Here is a 16,414-nt window from a genome sequence, read left to right as displayed (position 1 = left end):
AAAAGTTTCAACTACAGAATCATATTTGGAAATGGTCAATACATCAAGGTAGAAGGGAAATGAGATGTTTTAATCAACACTCCATCAGGTACAAAGCTTGTTTCAGATTTTTTTTGTACCTGAAATTTATCAAAATCTGTTAAGCGTTGGTCAGCTACTTGAAAGAGGTTATTCAGTTGTGTTTAAAGATAAAGAATGTTTGATTCTTGATCCATGTGGATGTGAACTTGTATAAGTTTCTATGTCTGATAGAAGTTTTATTGTGGAATAAAAATTAGCAACTTCTAAAGTCTATTCAAGCTCAGTAGATAAAACTAAGTTATGACATATGAGAATGGGCCATGTTAATTACATGTCTCTAAGTCAGTTGTCCAAAAATAATTTAGTTGAAAACCTATAAAAATAATTGAGAATATGACTAAATTTGAACATCAAAGTGGCATTTGTGAAGTATGTCAACTTGGAAAGCGGGCTATGCTTCCATTTCCAGCTAATAAGGCTTGGATAGCCACTAAAAAGCTTCACTTGGTTCACACTGATGTGTATGGACCTATGAGAATTCAATTTCTGAGTGGCAGCATGTATTTCATTCTATTTATTGATGATTGCACAAGATTTTGTTGGGTATATTTCTTGAAGCTAAAGTTAGAAGTAGCAAAAGTCTTTTGGAAGTTCAAAGCATCTGTTGAAAATAAAGCTAGCTGCAAATTGAAGATACTCAAATCAGACAATGGAACCGAATATACATCAGACAAGTTCAAGAGTTTGAGAAACAATATTGGTGTTTGTAGCATAAAGGCCAATGAGAAGTGTTACAAGTTGGTCAACAATGCAGCAGCTTAAACACATGATGAAGTGCGAAATGGCAAGTTGCGAGATGAACTGCGAAACAACATCGCAAAGTGGTGAATTGCGAAATGACACTGCGAAGTGGTGAAGTACGAGATTACACCTTGATTGAGAACCCGAAGGTAACAACCCTTATGACGTTTGATATAGCTTGAAGCCTTGAGTCTCCTTTTAGTCCATTCTCAGCCGCAAACATTTTCACCATTTTTTGAACTTTTTTTCTTTCAACTCTCTACTTTTTTGTTTATGTTTTTAAAGCTCTGCCTTTGAACAAATAAAATAAGTTTTTTGAAGCAATAAGATTGGTTGTTTTTTTCTATTTATGTTTCGATCCGATCGATGACCATTGTTGTCATTCTATTATGTATAGTCTATTTTGTTTTCCATTATAATACCTCGTGTACATTATACTAAATTGGTTTTTCAAGAATCGTATGTTCTATTCTTTTTTCGAAAGTGTGTAATGGTAATGACAATGTATATTTTATTATTTAATATACATTGTCTATCTGTATTGTTTTCCATTGTAATACTTTGCTTTTAATGCTTTTTTTTTGTAATGTTAGCTGAAATGTTGTGTGTGTATATATATATGTTGTAAGGGTTGCTGGCGATTGTAGAATTTGTAATTATATTATGTACATTATATTTGTTCGAGTTGTGTTGAAAATTGTATCATGCAGTGGGTTCTGCTTTTATTATGAATTAGCTGATTTTTATTTTAGTACTAGCCATGGTTAAAATATAAAACTTTTTTTCCTTCCAAATGAGATCTAAACTGCCTTTAGTTTGTTTTTACTTGAATTATTTCAAGTTTGATGAATCTGTCTGGTGATGTTTACCTAGACCTATTCTTTGTTTGTTTTGATTTAGTAACTTTTATTTGTTTTGGCCTTTTAGGTTTCATTTCATTATTATTTTTCTTTCAATATGGGTTGGGTTGGGATCGAGTTTAGCATATATAATTTGGATTAGGCTTGGATAAAAAATTAGGCCCGTTTTTTGGGTTGGGTCGAGTTCGAGCTTACTAATCGGGCCTAAATTTGTATTTTGGCCTAGCCCATGGACACCTTTATGTACAAGTAATGTTTTTTTAAATTTCAAGATAGCTTAGTGGGTTAGTTGAGTATTTGGTGATGCATTTAACTTTCAATGTATTGTTTTCTTGTTGAATGATAGAGCTAATACAAACTCATTTGTTGCACTTTTTTGCTTCTTGTTCTTTATTCTTCTTTGATAATATCACCAATAAAACCATAAATCCAATGATCTAATATGTTCCCTTCTAATTTTCAAGCCAACACATACCTCATACTATGCACCCTTAACTCAACCACAAATCAAGACCATATGCTCAATAGTTCCCTTCTCAACATTACAAATCATAAAAATCCAGGGATGTATCTAGGAAGGGCGTAGGGGTGGTTGCCCCCTAGAAATTTTTAGATATTTGAATTATATATATAAATTATCATGTATTTTAGATTTGATGTCTATATTGTATAACATTCGTCTCCTTTGACCAAATTTTATTTAATATAATTCGCCAAGCCATAATGTTATACTTTATATTAACAAAGTATTTTTCAGTTTTTAATTATATAATTTTAATAATAATAAAATATTAATGTATGATGGGTGATAGCAAGATAAATTCATATTTTTAATATATTTATTTTTGACTAATTATCGGATAAAGTGCTATTAAATTGGGGTTTTTCTTATTAGGAATGAAGTTGATGCGTTGAATTCAAACTCTTACAAAAATGGGCTAAATTGGAACAAAAAGTAAAGAGGAGGGCTCGATTGAAAGATTGAAGATTTAAAATTAGTTGGATAAAGATTGAAGGGTTGAAGATTTAAAAAAAGTGGTTAGATAAAGATTGAAGGATTTTTTTTAAAACTCTGTAATTAGTTTAAATTTAATTTTTAAAATTTTGATTTATTTAGTAATAATATTTAGGAAAAGTCTAGCTAAATTTTAGCACTTGAAGTATATATAAATACATAGTGGCTAAGCTAATTAAAGACACACTTGACTTTTGGAATTAATCAAATTCATTTATTTTCTTTCCCTTTCCAGCGTGACTTTCATTCTACAATTTATATTCTGTTTCTTTTTTTCTTTCAACATTTTTGATTTTATTACCTTCCAAGGCCCTTCCCCTTTTCATCTTCCACAATTCTACTTAAACCATTTATTTTCAAGCATAATTCTCTCCATGATTAACTAAACTCTTTTTAGCTTTAGCGCGGTCATCACTGCGACAAAGTAATCGTGAGATAATATCGGGATCAACTATAAGAGGAAGAGTTGGTGGTTTGAGAGATCCTCGATTGCTATAACCAATTTATCGCTTGGAAGGGAAAATCTATTTAAAGGATTGATTCAAGATTAGAGTACTCTGAGGCTAAAGCTAAGCTTAAAAATATTTTATTTACCAATTTACTTTATTTGCTTAAATTTATTTTTGAAATTTCGATTATGCTTTTATTTTATTTTATTTTATTACACTTCGTATTTCCTTATTTTATTATATTTATCAATTTAAACTCCCATTTTTATTCTTTCAGCATTATTACGCACAGGTCGTGGGCACGACTGTGACTGCGACAACGAATCTGATCATAGAAAAAGGCGAAGTTAGATAGTCAGTCCCTGTGGATTCGACCCTACCGCTCTATAATGCTATTACTGTTATTTTATTTTAGAAATTTATATTTGGTGGTTTCGATGCCCATCAATGGGTCTTGAAAGACTAAACTTAAGGGTCTAATATAAGATTTAAAGCTAAATTTCAGAATTAATTGATTTGGTTTATATCCATACATATTATGTTAGTGACTTCTTTTATTTTGATTTATATGTCTTGCTGAGGAATTATCTTGCTTTGATAAGGTCTTGACACTGCCAAGAGAAAAATAAAGGAGTTTGATGTCAATATTGAGAGTATAAAGTAAAAAAAAATACAAATTATTTTCTTTTCGGCTCCTTAAGTACAAGACCTCTTGGTAAACATTTTTGCATAAATTATGTTTTTTTATTTGACTTATTATTTTTTTTCTTTTTCCCAATACATTGTTGTTTAATATATTATTACAGTCTTCAAGTTTTTCGATTAAATTATGGTTAACAAAAAGGTTGAATTTTTTTTCAAGAAAAAGATTTCAGAAAGTAATAATGATTAATCAATTCTTCAACTTTCTATTATTAATGAAGAAAAATCAAATATCAGATCTTCTCAAACTCCTAAATAAGATATCAGGTCTTCTCAATCTCAAGCTTGTGAACGCGAGATTGAATCTTCTAATATATGGTAATGATCTTGATTTTTAGAAAGCATCTATAATTTAATAATTATAATTTTAGCATTTATTTTATGTTCCTATTAACCTAAATAAACATAAACCAATAAAATCATATGGAGAAAAAAGCCAAATATATCTACTATCAAACGAGACGCACAGTCTTACTATTAATCAAATCAAATAATTTGAAAAGTTAAATTAAAAAAAAGATCATTTAGAAAGTTGAAATCCAACACCGCTCCTCGAAAGTCTAAAAAAGGAAAAAGAAAATCATAGTGGAAGGCACAAAGCATGCCCCAATTTTGGGAACCCATAACCTACCAGTAAAGGCCACATAATCTAGGCCCAGAAGAATTTTACATTGGCTAAAATACCCTTCCAAGAATGAGAAACAGATTTCAGTCCAGTGTGTTATTTATGGCACAACTTAGGGGCATTTCTCAAACTTTCATTTTCCCGCCCAAACTACCAAGACAGTCAATTAGAAAATAAATAAACATAATTAATGTTTATTTTAAGTGCTCCACTCGTGTCGAAATAAATTTCACTCTCATTTGCGCTCTGCTCTGCTCCACTCTGTTCTGCTCGCTTTTCCTTTTCGACGTTTCCGACTTTCGATTCTCTCTGGTATCTCGCTGAGAGTAGAAGCTCTTTCACTGTATGTTGAGTTCTTTGTTATACATTTCGTGCTTTTACTTGTTGGAGTGGCGTTACTTCGCTTTCGACGATTCAAAACCCTAGGCTGGTTTCTGTATTTGGTTGAAACTGAAGCTTTAGTTCATATGTTTTAATCTCTTAGAATTTGATTATTTCCTTTTTTATATTCACTTTATTGATTTTTTTTTGTTTTTGGTGTAAGGACATTTAGGGTTTGAAAATGGGGGCTGAGAATGGAAAGGGAAATGACGTTTCTGCTGAATCACCGACTTCGGTTCTCGAAGATGAGGTTTGTTGGGATATACTTTATCTCTTCTTTTTTGTTCCCGCTAGGGTTTTGGTTCCCTGTGGTTTGAAAGGTTTTAGTGTTTTTCACTGCTTATGTTTAGTCGTTGAGAAAATGAAGAAAAATGTAAGCTAAGAAAGTTGAAAGGAAGACAGAAAGTTTCAAATATGATCTTCTATTATGTATTAAAACAAACTTTTAGGTCATATGTAGGTTTTTGAGGATTGAAAAGTGTTACTTTTTGTTTTTATATAATATTTTTTTATTCTTACAAAAATGTAGAAGTGCAAAGAGGAAATCACTAAGTTGGAGGAGGAAACAGTTCTAGATGCCAAAAATGGAGATACTTCTCTTTTATCAGAGGCTATGGTCGAGGAAGAAGAGAAGCTAAGGGAAGCTCGGTTGAAAGAGGAGATAAATCAAGGGGAGCCTGAAGAGTCAGTGCACTTGAATGATACTCAGTTTACTAGATTGGATGAGCTTTTGACCCAAACCCAGATGTACTCAGAGTTTTTGCTTGAAAAGATGGAGGACATAACATTTGTATTCCGCTCTCACCTTTCTTTTGCGTGCACTTTTACTATTTTAATTGGTCTGGTTTTTTCTGATCATCTGTTATAATATTGGTAGAGTGTACCTAAGCCTGAAGCTGCTCAGACAAAGAGAGGTCGAGGTTCAAAAAGAAGAGCTGCTAACCAGTACAACAATGTATTCTTTCTGCTTTATTTACCCTGTCAACATGGAATGCCTACATATTATATACATGCTATCACAAAATTAGTTGTGTTTATTCTTTCTTCTTCTTCTGTTATTGCTTGGCTTGCAATGTATGCAAATTATTCAGTTCTCCTGTTCCCTCTGTAACAATTTGGTTTAATTCAATAGTTCTTGTATGACAATAGTTTATTTGAGAACATTGTTAGTATGCAGGTATGTTTCTGATCTACTGGTAACATTGAGATCTTTGTAATTTAAATTGAAACCTTGAGTGGTATTAAGCCACTATTCTTTGATTTCCTTTTTTTTTCCAGAGGAAGGTCAAGAGGGCAGTTGCAGCAATGCTTACAAGATCTAAAGAGGGAGAGACTGAGAACGCTGAAGATGAAAACTTGACTGAGGAGGAAAAAAATGAGAAGGAGCAGGGAGAACTTGTACCATTGTTGACTGGTGGAAAATTGAAGTCTTATCAGCTTAAAGGTGTGAAATGGTTGATCTCCTTATGGCAAAATGGGCTAAATGGGATCCTTGCAGATCAGATGGGTCTTGGAAAGACAATTCAAACGATTGCTTTTCTTGCACATTTGAAAGGAAATGGGATGGATGGGCCTTATTTGATTATTGCTCCTTTGTCGACTCTTTCTAATTGGATGAATGAGATTGCAAGGTAAAATCAGCTGTATGTTTCATGTATACAAGCATAAATTCAAATTTCATCTTTTAATTATTCTTTCTCCTCTTGTTAAATAGGTTTACGCCCTCAATTAATGCCATTATTTATCATGGAACTCAGAAAGAAAGGGATGAGATTCGTAGGAAGCACATGCCTAAAGTAATTGGCCCCAGTTTTCCAGTAGTTGTTACTTCTTATGAGATGGCAATGAATGATGCAAAGAAATTTTTGAGGCATTATGAGTGGAAATATGTTGTGGTTGATGAGGTTAGTAGTATTTTATCCCAGATTGTCTATAGCCTGGTCTGGCTTTACTTCTATATACGTGAAAACTTGAAACTTGTGGATGCGCAAATGATCCATTCAAACTGTTATCCTTTTTCTTATAGGGGCACAGATTGAAAAACTTCCAATGCAAATTAGTGAAAGAATTGAAACACTTGCGTGCTGGCAATAAGCTCCTCTTAACTGGAACACCTCTGCAGAACAATTTGGCAGAGCTATGGTCTTTGTTAAATTTCATTTTGCCTGATATTTTTCAATCTCATGAAGAATTTGAGTCATGGTATGTTGTTTAAAATATGGTATGAACTAACACATTAGCTTACTAGTTACATTGTCAAGGTTCCACTTCTAGTAATTGCCCTGTGACATTCATAATCATGGGCTATTCTTCCAGAATTACTCATTTAGCTTACTATATTGATTTCTAATGTTAACCTGAGTGCATATCTTGAAAACCATGGTCCTCTTCTCTAGTTCTTTTGGCCTCTTAGGTCCTTAAAATTTGCTGGCAGGGATGTTATGATGTTCATTTTTAGGGTTTCTATTCTTTGAATTATTGATCCATTTGGCTTTTCCTCTTGCTGGATGATATTTGCTGCGTTGTTCTACTGCTATTTCATTTATGAAATGGTTTAAATGTTTAGGTTTGATTTTTCGGGAAAAAGTAATGGTGAGGTGTCAAAGGAAGAAATGGAAGAGAAACGAAGGGCTCAAGTATGCACCTTTCTGACTGTTTTCCTTCCCCTACCTCTGAAACAAGAATTATAAATTAATTACAATTCTTGGCCCTTTTTTTTTACTTGCAGGTGGTAGCTAAACTCCATGCTATATTGCGCCCCTTTCTCCTTCGAAGAATGAAATCTGATGTGGAGCAGATGCTCCCTCGTAAAAAAGAGATCATATTATATGCTTCGCTGACTGAGTACCAAAGGAATTTCCAAGATCATTTGCTTAATAAAACTTTGGAATCACATCTACGAGATAGGGGTGACTCGGGTATATTAGATCAGCTTTGAGTTTTGATCTTAGAAGCACCACTACTAACATTTCAATTTGAGGAAAACAAGGAAAAGGCAGAGGAACTAAGAGATCGATATTCAGAAATTTTATTACTCTGCTGATTGATAAACACAAAATCTTAATTATAAGCATTCTGCATTATATTCTGTTGCAATTTGTATGATAGTTTACATTGCAATGCTGCAGGATGTGGTATGAAAGGGAAGCTTAACAATTTGATGATTCAGCTTCGGAAGAATTGCAACCATCCAGATCTCCTAGAAGCTGCCTTTGATGGATCATGTACCTTCCTTGTGAAATTTTTTGAAAAATTGTTCTGAAAGAATACTTGGCAGTTTCACTTACCCTGCTCTATTGTTTGTGACAGATTTTTATCCACCTGTAGAGCAGATTGTCGAACAGTGTGGGAAATTTCAATTGCTTGAACGGTTGTTGACTCGGTTATTTGAGCGTAAACACAAGTTATGTTATAAGCTCTCTTAGTTTGTATGTTTTCTCGTTGATTTATTTAAGCTAAAAGCTGTCTACTCCTTCTCCCTGCCTTTCATCAACAGGTTCTCATCTTTAGCCAGTGGACGAAGGTTCTGGATATAATGGATTACTATTTTAGTGAAAAGGGATTTAATGTTTGTAGGATTGATGGTAGTGTGAAATTAGAAGAAAGGAGAAGACAGGTATGTATGAAGTCATGAGTACTGTATATACATTGTAATTTGATTTAGTTCTTTCAAATCAGCTTAAAATTGAAACTACATCGAGCAAATATACATGTTTTGCTCAGAAATTAGTTCATCTGTGTAGTATGGTTTTCATAAGAACAAAATTTCCCAAGTGTCCCCGAAGGAGCCCGTTAGTCTTTTAGTCTTTTTTAATTATGTTCTCTGCCTGTATGTGCTTCATGGGACATGTTGCAGTTTTGGATTTCTTATTAGTTGTATTTATTAACTGGCTACTTTGTATTGTTTTTCTTTTTCCAAATAGATCCAGGAGTTCAATGATGTGAACAGTGACTATAGGATATTTATTCTCAGCACAAGGGCAGGAGGTCTGGGTATCAACCTGACTGCAGCTGATACGTGTATACTTTATGATAGTGATTGGGTATTCAGTGCTAATTTCTCGTGTTTATTTGTTCTGTGATTCCTGAAATGTTAATGGATTTAAAGCCTAATTTGTTATGTTGACTGTCTACTGCAGAACCCACAAATGGATTTGCAAGCCATGGATAGATGTCATCGCATTGGACAAACCAAACCTGTTCATGTTTACAGACTTGCAACAGCACAATCTGTTGAGGTATTCACTGTTTCTCTTTTCTATATGTGGACCTTTTTGGTAAGTATTTCTACTGCCCATCGAGATTGAGAAAAACTGAGAGGTGGTTTTTAACAGTGTCGCATTTTGAAAAGAGCTTATAGTAAGTTGAAGCTAGAACATGTGGTGATTGGAAAAGGGCAGTTCCACCAAGAACGGAAGCAGAGTAATGATCTTGTTGAGGTTCGTTTTATCATCCATCCATTTCTCTCACTACCTGCTCTTGGATCTTTCACCAATGCCTTTGTCCTTGTGAAAGATTATCATGTTAGATGCAGACTGATTTCCTGAGAAACCTTTCAGGAAGAAGATCTACTTGCACTACTCCGGGATGAAGAAACTGCCGAGGACAAGATGATTCAGACAGATATCAGTGATGAGGATCTTGAGAGGATTCTTGATCGCAGCGACCTTATTGCTGATACTAGTGATAAAGAGAAGGCCCAGGCTAGTGCTGATGCAGTTCCCCTCAAAGGCCCTGGTTGGGAGGTTGTGCTACCTACTGGTACTGGAGGCATGCTCTCAACGCTCAACAGTTAAATGGGCATCGACTACCTCTTTTGATTTTTTGTGGTCAAGCTGAAATATAGCTCTAAAGAAAAGCTCTCTTTTTCATTGAACCATGGATTATATGAATGTCCGAGGGAGCTGATTTTGTAAATGCCGGCGGTAGACTTACAAAGTAGAATTAGATAGCATCGGTTATTGATTAATTAGTTGTTTAACAACCTATAACTTTAAGCAAATTGTCATTTTGAGGTGAATTTCAATTTATGGATTTATGAATCAATGAAATCTGTTGCGATCTGTCTCTTAGTTTTAAAAAAGAAAATGAAATTAAAGGCTGATTTATATATTTTGCTAATAATAATAATAAAAGAAATATTGCGGATTTATACCAATGGAGAAGCGTATTAAATCCGGGTCGATTTTTGAACCCAAATCAAATATTGTGGTAACTCTCCGCACCAAAATCAGCGAAAATTCACATGTAAGCCCAAATACTTGCATGCAGGCTTCGGTACCTCATCCATGCGATCAGTTGTAATTATCATACATAGTTAATCGCAAAGAAAGTCTCCAATACCATCTATAAAACAGGAAAAATAAACCCAAACAGAGCTTGTTTGTTTCTGTTGGGAGAGAAGCAAGGAGTGTTTGGTTACAGAGGTCGGAGAAGAAATATCTCCGATTTCGAGAAATGATAACTCGTTCTAAGCTCGTTGATCAACTCAGAGGTTACCAGATCAGGTCCCAAAACAAATGCCCTGCTCTTATCCTCTTCTCTCCCAAACCCCATATCACTTCTTGGTACGATTTATTTTTCTTTTCCTTTTCCTATTTTGTTTAATATTTTACTTCTAAATTTCGCATTTTTTTATCTGCGTGTTTCTATGTATAAATTTACCTATTTATAGGATTATTCATAGGTTCCATTTTTCTATAGGAATAACATTTTTTCTGCAATTACTGGTTGTAACTCCAGTATCTAATAAAATATTTTTTATATTCTCTGAATTGAAAATTAATGTCAATATAAGTATAATATTTGCTGGGTTGGAAATTTGAAAAAGTAATAATATCATTTTTTCCAATTTTTCTTTTCCTTTTCCTTTTCCATATCACTTCTTGCTTATTTGTTCGGTTTGTAATCAGAAATATAATGTTAGGATCGTTCCGAATAAGCAACGAACAAGTAAAAATAGTAGAAGAAATTGAGAAGATGAACACACAAATTTAACGTGGAAAAACCCCTCAAAAGAGGATAAAAAACCACGGGCAAAGATAATTTTACTATAATGGCAAAAGAATGAAGAGTACAAAAGATGGAGATAAAAACTAAACCCCGAAAACCCGAAAAACAAAGAACCCTCAAACGTAAACACAAAATTCTCTGAATGTGTTATGAGTTCTAATCTAATGGGTGTCTCTTAATTCTAAGATTGTAAAGGAGCCTATTTATAGGCTAAATTAGTAAGTCAAATAAACTATACTAATAAATGCTAAATATATTATACTAATAAATACTAAATCTTCTAGAAAGAAAATATATTTTTGTTTAACTTGACTTGCAAGCAATCTCTTAGAATTTGGGTCACACAATTCTAACAATCTCCACCTTGACACAAATTCTTTCAATGCCATCTTTGCCAAAACCCGCCACGGGCCTATCTTGAACTATGCAGGGAATTAACTGAGTCGAATCTATGCTTAGAAGCTGGAAGACTTCTAGCCTTCGACTTGTGCACTGCCAAATCAAAACTAACCCGGGTCTGATTTTCACGAATACAATGCCCTAACTTTTCAAAACCTGCATCCAAAAGAGAACCTCTCTTCAACGAAACGGTCATACCTTTTTCCCTCCTATGACCAAGTTGCCTCCGCTTCAAATGAGTTGACTTTGACTCCGTAACGGACGAGGGACGTCCGATTTCACCGGTCACTGTAGAACCTTCCAGAATATAAAGACTGCCGGTTCTTTTACCTTTTAACAAAACGAGAGCTCCACGAGATACTTTAATGTCGCTCGACTCGATGTTGATTCTGCATCCTTTCAAGTCTAAAATACTCAAGGAGATGAAATTCTTTCGTAAATCAGGTACATACCTGACATCTGAGAGTGTCCTAATCGTCCCATCGTGTATCCTAATTTTAACAGTACCAATACCGATTATTTTACTATATGAATCGTTTCCCATGTGCACAACTCCACCTTCAACTGAACTGTATGTGGAGAACCATTCTCTATTAGGACACATGTGGAAAGAACATCCTGAATCTAGGATCCACTCAGACGTAAGCTTGGAATTATCGCTCGTTGACACTAACAAGAAATCATCATCGCCTTCATCGACCAAATTAGCACCAGCTACATCTTCCTCGTTACTCTCAGCAGCTTTTTTATTTCGCAGTTTATAACAATCTGCTTTGAGGTGACCTAACTTTTTACAATAGCGACACCTTTTGTCTCGTTTCTTTGATGCTACCAAAACGGAAGCTTGCCTATCTGCTTTGCTATTCAAACCAAACTCATTGTCGAGTTTGTCTCTACTCAACAAATGACCCTTCACATCTTCGAACAAGAGTTTGTCTCTGCCATAAATCAGGGTTTCTCTGAAAGACTTGTATGAAGAGGGTAAAGAGCATAATAACAGCATAGCTTGATCTTCATCGTCAATATGAACCTCAACGTTCTTTAAATCATTTAAAAGAGTGATGAATTGACTGATGTGATCTTTAAGAAGCTCACCTTCGCTCATGCGAAACGTAAATAGACGTTGTTTCAACACTAAACGGTTAGCCAGAGACTTAGTCGCATAAAGAGTTTCTAACCTTTTCCACAAGGCGAATGAGGTCTTCTCCATCAATACCTCCTGCAATACTGTATTCGCGAGGCACAACTGGATTGCAGACAAGGCCTTTTCATCAAGCTCTTCCCATTCTGTTTGATTTATATTCTCAGGCTTTTTCCCTGTAACAACCTTTTTCAAGCCATTTTGAACTAGAATTGCCATCATCCGAACTTGCCACAGATTGAAATTTGTCTCACCATCGAACTTCTCAATTTCAAACCTTGTTGCTGCCATCTCTGAACGGGCTGATCTATGAAAGTTAAACTAGCTCTGATACCACTTGTTAGGATCGTCCCGAATAAGCAACGAACAAGTAAAAATAGTAGAAGAAATTGAGAAGATGAACACACAAATTTAACGTGGAAAAACCCCTCAAAAGAGGATAAAAAACCACGGGCAAAGATAATTTTACTATAATGGCTAAAGAATGAAGAGTACAAAAGATGGAGATAAAAACTAAACCCCGAAAACCCAAAAAACAAAGAACCCTCAAACGTAAACACAAAATTCTCTGAATGTGTTATGAGTTCTAATCTAATGGGTGTCTCTTAATTCTAAGATTGTAAAGGAGCCTATTTATAGGCTAAATTAGTAAGTCAAATAAACTATACTAATAAATGCTAAATATATTATACTAATAAATACTAAATCTTCTAGAAAGAAAATATATTTTTGTTTAACTTGACTTGCAAGCAATCTCTTAGAATTTGGGTCACACAATTCTAACATATAAAATATATTTCAATTTTTTTTCTCTATAAAAGAGTAATTTCACATATAATAAAAACCGAGTGGATTTGAAATTTGGTATTGTTCCAACTTCCATCATCATATTGCTGGTAGTATTGACAATTATTAAATCGATCAAAGTGAGAAAATCTCCACGTTTAGCTTCTAAGAAGGATAATTGATGGTTGCCCTATTCAGCAATCGGGTCATGCAAGTACTTGAGCTTGTGGAACATTGTGGTTTCCGTGACGTTCTTTAAATGCATTGGTGTAGCTTGTAACTTTGCAAAAAATTATTGATTCTTGTTTAAAATTCTATTGTTCATCCCAGGGTTAGCATTTGAAGTGGAATTTATCTTTGTTGAAGTGAGAGCATATTTGATTCACTACTGAAATTGTAATACTTGAGTCTAAGGCAACCGAAGGATGAATTTTATGTTGGTCACATTTAATTTCTCTTTTGAAAGGGGCTTACATTTTTGATGAGTTGGTTGTTCTCCAGCTAGGGTGACTTGAAATTCCTCAAAACACTTCAAATGAGGTAGATTTCTACTTGTGGTGTCTAGCCATTTAGCAGCCAACTTTTGACACCATGAATATAACACGAGTGGTTTTTTGTGATGTTATACGGTAGTCACTGCACATATTTTTTTCTTCAGGCTTTTGATTATTGCTATTAGAAAGTCATTGTTATGCCAATGTCCATCAATGGATTCCATGCAATTGAACAAAGAGTATTAGGTCATTCCTAATTGTCATTCTTTTAGCTCCTAAGTTTTTGAGTTACAACAGCAAGGTCAATGAAAGATGCTTAGTCACAATGGTCTAACTGTATTTTTTATCTGACGGTGATCTGATTATGGATTTAGTTAATTTTTGAATCCCATTTTTTATTGTATGAAATTATCTAGCTTGCTTACTAGTGAAAGAGGTAATACTCATTTTAGGGGTAAACAAGCTATGATGACCCACATTTGGTCCCATACATGGGTTTAGTACTTAGATACTGCTGTTGAATTGAAATGGGATGTACTAGGACCAAATTGCAGTAATTAACTGCTTTAGGTGCAAGATAACTAAGTGCAATATCCTGATGCAGATAGCACGCACCATGTCATCTTGCTTTAAGAAGCCCTTGAATAGCGTAACTATTGTCCACTCACCAGACAGTCTGCTTTTAATTAAAATTTGATTGAAGCTTTTTGGTGATCTTTGACTATTACTACTAAAACTGGAGTTATATCATATAATACTACACTTATAATAAGTATAGTGCCAGTCAGAGATTATAATTCCTACTGAGTACAATTTTCTTTTTCGGACATATCATGTCTTACATTGGTTTTCTATGTTGTTGATGAGAATCCGTTGGCTTGATGCAGGACTGATGTAGGTGTGGCTACTTTTTGGGCCATTGCATTTATTATGCTAATGTTATTATCGTATTTATCCCTTTATTTTAGGCACTACTGGCTATCCATTATGGCTATATGGCTTGGTATTTTGCTTCCCATACGTTTGAGAAGTTGTCGACAGAAACTGGTGAAGAAAAGGGAGAGGAAATTTCTATTACCTTTGTCAATGTGAAGCCATTTCTGGAACTCTAAGTAGGGAAATTTATATTTGGTCAGTACTTTCCATTTTTCTCTTGATAAAACCATACACGCAAAGCCCGATAGAAGAAGCAATGAATTGTTTGTTGTGAATGGTGAATGTGGAGGCTACGTGGCTGCTGTCTCCACCCAAAAGGTCCGTCATGGCTGGGAAATGCACCAGCGCCTATCTTTCTTTGTTTCTCCTACGTGGAACCATTTGGATCATGGATCAATGCTTATCCCCCACGCAACTTGGTTTAAACTTTCTTTTTTCATCAATTAATATCTAATGATGAAAGTTAACTTATGCATGCAAAAAAGAATAATGGACCGACGCTAAACCTGCAAAACATCAGCTTTCCACCCTTGACCTTTTGCCTTATTAGTCAAACAACAAAAAACAGCCTCGGCTTTCGGTTCTAAATACTATTCAACTTATTCCTAATAATCTTTGATAAATCAAATAATTCATAAGAAAATGAAGTGTTTTCTTTTATTTTTTCTCAAAAACGAAATTACTTTATTCACACATTTAATGTCATCTTTTATATTCATTTAAATAATTTCATTTTTACATGTTTATATAATAGGTATACATTTATGTTTTAGAAATTTTTTTAAATGTAAACCATTATTCACTTATAATCTATTTATAATAAATTCTAATATTATTAAAATAAAATAATTGTTAGAAGGAAAATTTTTATTTTTAAATTTATTTAAAAGTTTCAAAATGAACTCTCATGACATATTTATATATTTTCAAAATAAAACTAATTTACTTAATTATCATTTCAAAAGATCTAATAATATTCATTTTAGTGTAGACATTTGATTTTGTTTGAAAACCCACTTTTAATTTTCTAACAGCAACAATTATGCTAAATTAAGTGTTTAGATTCACATTTTTAAAAATCATATATTTTTTTAACATTAATCCTAAAGCATCTGCAAAATTTTAATTTGAGAAATGATTTCTAATAACATTCTTAAATTAAAGTTTTTGCAGTCCATGAAGAGGACCTGTAATTGATACCGACTTGCAAAAAAGGAATAATTTATCAACATAAAATGTTTCATCGTGTATGGTTTAACATCATAAAATTAGGGTGCGAATATTATTTCATCTCATAGCTTGTATATATTAAATTTATAATTTTATAATATTAATTTTTGTTTAATTTTTAATCGATTTTTTCAAAAAATATTAATAAATTAAAAATGTAATATAATTACAAAATATTCAATTTTAAAAATAATACAAAAATTTATCATAATTTGAATATTAATATTAATACATTAAAATTTAAATAATATTATTAATAATTTCTTATAGGTTATTCATTATATATATTGTTAAACTAATTTGTTTTAATGTTAAAATTGTCATTTATTTTAATTTTATATTTCTCTTTGCTCTATTTAATCAAGGAATGTAATTAAATCTTATTATATTATAAAAAGGAATATAAATTTAATCTGATAAATATTATTAATATGTGACTTTTTTTAACTATATTCTGAACTTAACATTTTAATATTCATTAATTTTAATATTATAACATTAAAGTGTAATTCAATCAAGTAAAATCTTAAAATAAGGAGATACTTTATTTAAAATCAACTTT

General features: G+C 33.1%; 1 protein-coding gene and 1 long non-coding RNA gene across 6 annotated transcripts; both read left to right on the top strand.

The window, feature by feature from the left end:
- Window positions 1–4,659: 4,659 nt before the first annotated feature.
- Window positions 4,660–9,917, top strand: LOC107926688 (ATP-dependent DNA helicase DDM1). Of its 5 annotated transcripts, none has more exons than XM_016857627.2 (16): window positions 4,660–4,816; window positions 5,018–5,104; window positions 5,384–5,644; window positions 5,732–5,809; window positions 6,133–6,485; window positions 6,569–6,758; window positions 6,881–7,056; window positions 7,421–7,490; window positions 7,583–7,772; window positions 7,983–8,078; window positions 8,164–8,258; window positions 8,351–8,470; window positions 8,778–8,897; window positions 8,994–9,092; window positions 9,189–9,293; window positions 9,414–9,917. In XM_016857627.2, exons 2-16 carry the CDS (start codon window positions 5,036–5,038, stop codon window positions 9,648–9,650), a joined length of 2,259 nt encoding a protein of 752 aa, XP_016713116.2. In that variant the 5' UTR covers window positions 4,660–4,816; window positions 5,018–5,035; the 3' UTR covers window positions 9,651–9,917. The 5 variants fall into 5 exon arrangements, with proteins under 5 accessions (XP_016713116.2, XP_016713141.2, XP_016713147.2 ...); XM_016857652.2 differs by having other exon boundaries at window positions 4,676–4,816; window positions 5,027–5,104; XM_016857658.2 differs by having other exon boundaries at window positions 4,682–4,916; window positions 5,027–5,104.
- A 372-nt stretch (window positions 9,918–10,289) lies between these two features.
- Window positions 10,290–13,812, top strand: LOC107939007 (uncharacterized). Its single transcript, XR_005922382.1, has 2 exons — window positions 10,290–10,421; window positions 13,523–13,812. It is a non-coding gene; the product is annotated as an uncharacterized lncRNA (long non-coding RNA).
- Window positions 13,813–16,414: the final 2,602 nt, after the last annotated feature.

This window comes from Gossypium hirsutum, chromosome D12, assembly GCF_007990345.1.
Source record: "Gossypium hirsutum isolate 1008001.06 chromosome D12, Gossypium_hirsutum_v2.1, whole genome shotgun sequence".
Taxonomy (NCBI): Eukaryota; Viridiplantae; Streptophyta; class Magnoliopsida; order Malvales; family Malvaceae; genus Gossypium; species Gossypium hirsutum.
This window is presented reverse-complemented; position numbering and strand designations above follow the sequence as displayed.